This window comes from Cryptotermes secundus, unplaced genomic scaffold (genome assembly GCF_002891405.2).
Source record: "Cryptotermes secundus unplaced genomic scaffold, Csec_1.0 scaffold169, whole genome shotgun sequence".
In the NCBI taxonomy this organism is placed as follows: domain Eukaryota; kingdom Metazoa; phylum Arthropoda; class Insecta; order Blattodea; family Kalotermitidae; genus Cryptotermes; species Cryptotermes secundus.
Window position 1 is genome coordinate 654423 of NW_019734311.1, and position 7430 is coordinate 661852.

Consider the following 7430-nt stretch of genomic DNA (forward strand, 5'->3'; position numbering starts at 1 on the left):
CAAAGGAAGTGTATGAGTTGACCATTTCCTACACACCTGAACAAAATGGGGTGGCAGACAGACTAAACAGAACAATATTAGATAAGGCACAGTGTATGTTGTTAGATTAAAATTTGCCATAACATTTTTGGGTAGAAACTGTTTTGACAGCTGTATACTTAATTAACAGATGTCTGACATGGGCCTTACCAGATAATACTGTGCCTGCAGAAAGGTGGTATGGTATAAAACCAAAATATAAGAAACAATGAGTATTTGGGTGCATGGCTTATGTATGCAAACCTAAGATACAGGTAAATTGTAAGTTTGATAGTAGAAGCAAGAAATGTGTACTGTTAGGATATGCTGACAACAGATACTGACTGTGGAGTCAGTACTGGTTACTGGTGAATGGGGTCAAAAAAAGGTTACATCATATGGACATTAGGTATAAGTGTATAAGGTACTGGGTTGAACAAGGATTTATAGTAGTTAACTATATAAATTCGGAAAATCAAGAGGCTGACTTGTTCACCAAACCATTACAACTCATTAGGTTTTAAAAACTAAAGAATAAAATAGGAATGATTGAAGTTGATTAGTTGTAATCTTTATTTGAGTAATTAAGTCTGTGTTATGTTTGGTGTGATCTCAAAGTTATTGGTGGAATGAACAATTGAGGAAGGGTGTTGTATAGCAATTCTAACATTCCACAATCACTATTATATATTCCTTTTGGTTGTGGAACTGACTCACTGAACTGTAGTCTCCTTGTCTTTTTGTATCCNTGGAACTGGAGAATGTGGAAGCTGCTGCTGAAGCCGCTGTGCGAACAGCAAGGAATGGATTAATTCGGAATGATAAGAAGTGTAAAAGTAGAATAGTACAATGAATACAAGATGCCCAATTGGAATATGTGAAAGGACAGGAGACTGCTTAAGATGTCTGGAAAAGTCTACAAGATGTTTTTGAGACGAAAGGTATGACTAGTAGAGTAATGCTGAAGACAGAGTTATTAAATTTGAAGCATGAACCATCTTTACAGACACTAAGTGAACATTTTTTTAAATTTGACAAAATAATACGAGAATTGGAAGGGACTGGTTGTATTACGGGTGAAACAGACAAAGTATGCCACTTGTATCTCAGCATGTCTGCTGAATATGAAATAATAATAACAGCATTGACAACATTACCAGAAAAAAGTAAAAAACTTGCCATGGTGAAGGGTCAATTATTAGAAGAGGAGATGAAAAGAATGAACAAAAGGGGTGTTATGAAACCAAAATTGAACACTGATACAGTTCCCGCATTGAACTCTCACAAGAACTATCAGCAATCAAAGTGGAAGGAGGAGGAAGTGGCATCACCTTTTTCATTCAATTGTCATAATTGTAGGATTAGAGGACATAAAAGAAGTAATTGCAGGAAACCAGTTCAGTACAGTGGTAATTATCGTGGAGGTAACCATAGTGGAAATCAACATGGCAGGCACAACAATGGAAGTAATTATGTGGGACAACGGCTCGATGGAAGTCACCAGAATGGAATTAAACCCCATCCAAATTGGAGGACTCAAGAAGGAAGTGCTCAGTGTACAGAAAAGGTCTCGAGTGAAGCACAGGCTGGCAATCCCTACACATTTGTTGCTAGGACTGATAATGGTGAAGTGTATTTAAGTGCAAACCACAATTTAACATAGGTATTAGACTCTGGAGCTATGGATCATCTAGTTAAGGAAGATACATATGTGATAAACAGATATGAGTTGCCTGTTCCAACAAAGATTCATATTGCTATAAATGATAGTTATTTAATGGCATATGCAAAGGGAGATATAAGAGTAGAGTTCTGTGTGAATGGAGAGATAAGGAACATTAAAATTTCAGATGTGTTCTTAGCCAAAGACTTGACTTACAACTTATTATCAGTGTCTAATCTAGACAGGATGGGTTTCGTTAGAAATATAGAAAATGGTAAAGAAGAGAAAATAAAAAATAATACAGTTGTTGGAACTGCAGACCGAGATGGAAATTTGTATAAACTGAGTATGACTATAAAGGAAGTAGATGAATGTGAGGCTTACTCTGCTGTTAATGTAAACAACAGTAAAATATAGCATTTAAGAATGGGACATGTAGGACACGATCAACTGATGCAGTTATCTAGATTTGTTGATGGAATGAATGTGAACAATGATGAAACTGAAATATGCGTTAGTGGTAAACAAACTTGAGCGTCTCATAACCAGACTAAAGTTAAAGCTAGTAGACTCCTTGAAAGGATTCACAGTAATGTAGCAGGTCCAACAGACCCTGTGTCTTATAATGGAAATAGATATATTCTCACCCTACTAGAGGACTATACACATTTTTCTGTAGCATTTCCAATGAAATCAATAGCAGATGTTTTGCAGTATATCAAATTATATGTGGAAACGGCAACAGCTAGATTTGGAACTAGAATTTGTTCATTCAGATGTGACAATGGAAAAGAATATTTGTCAGAGGAAATCAAGGATTATTTTAGGAGCAAAGGAAGTGTATGAGTTGACCATTTCCTACACACCTGAACAAAATGGGGTGGCAGACAGACTAAACAGAACAATATTAGATAAGGCACAGTGTATGTTGTTAGATTAAAATTTGCCATAACATTTTTGGGTAGAAACTGTTTTGACAGCTGTATACTTAATTAACAGATGTCTGACATGGGCCTTACCAGATAATACTGTGCCTGCAGAAAGGTGGTATGGTATAAAACCAAAATATAAGAAACAATGAGTATTTGGGTGCATGGCTTATGTATGCAAACCTAAGATACAGGTAAATTGTAAGTTTGATAGTAGAAGCAAGAAATGTGTACTGTTAGGATATGCTGACAACAGATACTGACTGTGGAGTCAGTACTGGTTACTGGTGAATGGGGTCAAAAAAAGGTTACATCATATGGACATTAGGTATAAGTGTATAAGGTACTGGGTTGAACAAGGATTTATAGTAGTTAACTATATAAATTCGGAAAATCAAGAGGCTGACTTGTTCACCAAACCATTACAACTCATTAGGTTTTAAAAACTAAAGAATAAAATAGGAATGATTGAAGTTGATTAGTTGTAATCTTTATTTGAGTAATTAAGTCTGTGTTATGTTTGGTGTGATCTCAAAGTTATTGGTGGAATGAACAATTGAGGAAGGGTGTTGTATAGCAATTCTAACATTCCACAATCACTATTATATATTCCTTTTGGTTGTGGAACTGACTCACTGAACTGTAGTCTCCTTGTCTTTTTGTATCCCAGAAAGCTGTGCAGTTTCTGGTGTGGCAAGATGGTTGTCGCGTGTTATGTAGTTATATTGTTTTAGGATAAAGTCATGTGTTATGTATGAAGAGGAAAGTCTTTTGTGTCAGTAAGATACCTTCTCTCAAATTAAACATCACTTACTTTAAATAAATCCATGAAGTTGTTTTTCTTGAGACTTATTATGCATATGCTGCAAATTTCAATGATCCTTTTCACCCAAACTTAAATCCAATTCACCGCATTTCAGACTTGTTTTAAAAAAATGTTAACAGTTAGTACATCTTTCTCAAACATTATCTAATACATTATATTACAGCTACAAAGTCTCAAGTCTTTGTTGATGTCACTATGACCGCATTTGGTACTCATTAGCACAAATTAAAACAGTTTACTTTCAAGTGGCCCAATTCACATCCATGTACTCTATTCATGTTAATCAACTAACAATATTAATACATAAAAAAATTCATATAAAAATTCATTTGGCATGAAGTTCTTCCAGATCAACTACAGTATAATTATACAAGCCTATGCGCTGAAAATACTGGTCTGAAATGACAGAATGCTACAATTTATGTAGTTAGTATGAATTACATTTGTGGATCTACACATCCACTCCCCCATACATCATCATAGCGTAGTGCTTAATTAGTTGAGCACAGGGACAACTTCACCCTTTTTTTTACCTTTAATATTAATTGCATTAGGTAAAACAGAAAGAGTATAGGCAACAAAAGAAAACCAACAGATATGTTATGATGAGAAAATCATGTCTGTGGCACCTTATTCATCTTCTCCACCCAACCTCCTTTACTTATATTTAATTTGTCATAATATCACACCTTTAATGGAAGCAATAGAAATAGTCTTATTTCTTCAGTTTTAAATCAGAAAAGATTACAAAACTTACTGCCATTACAACAAAGCTACAATACACGTAATGAATGGAAGAACTTAGTACACATTTATAGGTAATATGGCTCCAAGAGATAAAACTCATCCTTTGGACCAGTGGTTCCCAACCTAGGGAGCATGAAGCCAAGAGAAGAACAATTTATAATGTAAAATTCTGGTGAAATAAATTCTTCTTAGCTGCCGTTTACCATCTCATTCATACCCACACTTCAGAACTGTTAATCAGAAATAAAAAATTGCAACAATTACTTTTCCATTAATTGGCATTTGTCACCAAATAAAAGAAGGCCAAAAATTTCATTTCCAGAAATTTTAATTTTTTTCTCGCACTTTTTCTGTGGTATTAATTATAGGTTAGTTAATCACAAAAACTAATATGAATTATGAATGGAAAGGGTTACACTTATCTCAATAAAAATACTGGTGAGGGCATTATGGTTTTGTGAAAACCATGGCAGAGGGATTATGTCAAAAAGTTTGAGAACCACTGCTTTAGATATTGTTCATATGCTTATGTAATCATTATGAAGGTTTCAAGTCAGTTTTTTAGACATTCTTAGAATGTTCCCTTTTATTCTCTGGCGGTGTTGTTGACTTTGGATTGAGAGTCTCCATTTCTATATGATCATCTGAGGTTGTGCCAGGCAAATAACCATTACTGCCAGTTCGATGAGGTTCCTCAAAAGAACAGTGTCTTCTAACTAGTTCCTCAAAGTCTGGATAAATCCCTCGCAGCACAAACACAATGCCAAACACATTCTTCATGAGAAAGATAGATGCATTATTTCCATAATAGAACCAAAGATAAAGCCGTACTGCAAGATATGGAATATCAATTAGACATAAATGAAGAAGATTGTACACAATTTTCAATGGTAAAGACAAGCGTTCAGATATTAAATCAGATAAACTAAGTTTGTAAACTGCAAGAGTTGGAAGAATGAAGTTGAAGGAGCAAAGAATAAGTACTGCATTTTCCAGTGTAAATGTTAGGATCATCTGGGTTTCATTTACTAGTAGTAATGCCAGAAGATTCACAGTGTCAAGAATCTCAATTCCTGTCTTGGCACACAATGATGTTACATAAGTGTAACGAGGGCTGTCACGTGGTGCCCAGTTGTGACCTTCCACTAACAAAAGGAAAATAATCCCAGATGTTGCAATTGTTACTTGAAGAAGCTGTGGACCAAACACCTCTTGATTAATAAGTTTATCTGGAATATCAGACTTGAATATCATCATTACTTTAGAAAGAAGAATCCCTGTGTAAAATAACCATGAAACATAACTCAGTGGTAATACACCAAGTTTTGATGTGGGAAACTTGCTTCCAAACACCTGCTTTGGTGAATATCGATACACTCTGTCTTGAATGGAAACATCTTCACTTGCTGTTAGGTACTGATAAGCAATTGTGAGGGTACCAAGGAAAGCAAACAGGCAGACAAAATCGGCAAGAAACCAAAAATATGCGAACACGGTGTTACTATACTGTCTGATTAAGTAGTAATTTAGGATAGTACCCTGAACAACTAGCAACAACGTCATGAAAGTAGCATCCATAATATGAAGAACCATTTTCTTGGGCAAACAACACCATATTGGATTGGAGTCTGTCTCGGAAGCCATGCCTGATTCTGCTTGTGTGAATTTATCAACAGCAATCACCGGAAACCAAAGTTACCTGCACATAACAAATCTTAAGGAGTAAAATGATATATGTACAAGTGCCATATCACTTTGCTGTATCAATAAAAAAAAAAGACAGAAAACTACAGCCGAATTACTTACCTCTTCAGCTGCATTGCTTCTCTTTCTAAATTTTATTACAACAAACACATCTGAACAACCCTGTTAGAATTCTACCTCAATTACTATCATTACAGCCTACTTCTCCTTCCCTCTTCATCAACTACCCCCAACTTTCGGTAAACACTGCGTTATTGGTGGGCAACATGGCCGCCGTGCGTCACGAGTGCTGCCATCTCTACACAGACTTCTACTAATTAAATACTAAATGACTACCAGCTCCGACAGCACGATCGCTAAAACGGCATGCTATCCTTTTGTCTCCTCGTCTGCTGTACATAAACACAATAATAATAAGATAATAAGATAATAAAATAAAAATGACATGGAACATAATTAAAAGGGAGACANCATTAAAGGAGGGACATAGACTTGAGAACAGGGTGCTGAGGAGAATATTTGGACCAAAAAGAGATGAAGTGACAGGAGGTTTGAGAAAAATGCATAATGAGGAGCTTCATAAGTTGTACTCTTCTCCAAGTATAAATAGAATCATCAAGGCAAGAAGGATGAGATGGGCAGGGAATGTAGCGCGAATGGGAGAGAAGAGGAATGAATGTAGGATATTGGTGGTAAAGCAAGAAGGAAAGAGACCACTAGGAAGACCAAGATGTGGGTGGATGGACAATATGAAATTGGATCTTAGAGAGATAGGATGGGATGGTACAGATTGGATTGATCTCGCTCATGATAAGGACTATTGGAGGGCTCTTGTGAACACAGTAATGTACTTTGGATTCCATAAAATGCTGGGAAGTTCTGGGTAGCTGCACAATTGGCAGCTTCTCAAGAAGGGCTCAGCTCCATGAGTGAGTGAGCGAATCCTAATCTTGTTAACAAGAGTGTATTTCAGATTCTCGGGTTTCATCATACTACTGAAATAAATAATAAATGGAAATTTCAGTATTATTGCTTGCTGTACATGATTCATATTACATTAATGTAAATGAAAAACTATATTCTGTGTATCTTTCAAGTGTAAGTTGTGACCAAAGTTATGAAATTGACTACAATTATCTGTTGGAAACAGAATTTTATTTCAAGTTTCCCTACCTTCAGCTTTCCAGAACAGAAGTATTGTATGTAATAGTTCACAATGTCCATTGCATTTAAGTAAGGGGGCATTGAATTGATGTAAATTAATAAATGTTCATACTTTACAAGCACTGGTGAGAAACTTTCTCTCGATAAATAATATTACAACCTGATCTCTTGAACTGCAGAGGTTCTTACTCCGTTGTGTTTTTTTTAATGAATTTGATATCACTTCACTCACACCCTTCCTGATGGATATGGGTGAAGTGGTATTGAACTCAGTTCAGAAAAAAAAAAAAGGAGTAAAAATCTATGGAGTACAAGAGGTCAGGGTTGCATAAATATTTACAGCTATTCTTGTGAACTAGTGATTCTCTGGGGCGTTGCA

General features: G+C 35.7%; 1 protein-coding gene across 2 annotated transcripts; it reads right to left on the bottom strand.

The window, feature by feature from the left end:
• Nucleotides 1–783: 783 nt before the first annotated feature.
• On the bottom strand, nucleotides 784–6138 carry LOC111868476 (transmembrane protein 121B). Of its 2 annotated transcripts, none has more exons than XM_023859138.2 (2): nucleotides 5990–6138; nucleotides 784–5882 (listed from the first exon to the last, which is right to left on the bottom strand). In XM_023859138.2, exon 2 carries the CDS (start codon nucleotides 5825–5827, stop codon nucleotides 4745–4747), a length of 1083 nt encoding a protein of 360 aa, XP_023714906.1. In that variant the 5' UTR covers nucleotides 5828–5882; nucleotides 5990–6138; the 3' UTR covers nucleotides 784–4744. The 2 variants fall into 2 exon arrangements, with proteins under 2 accessions (XP_023714906.1, XP_023714907.1); XM_023859139.2 differs by having other exon boundaries at nucleotides 784–5897.
• Nucleotides 6139–7430: the final 1292 nt, after the last annotated feature.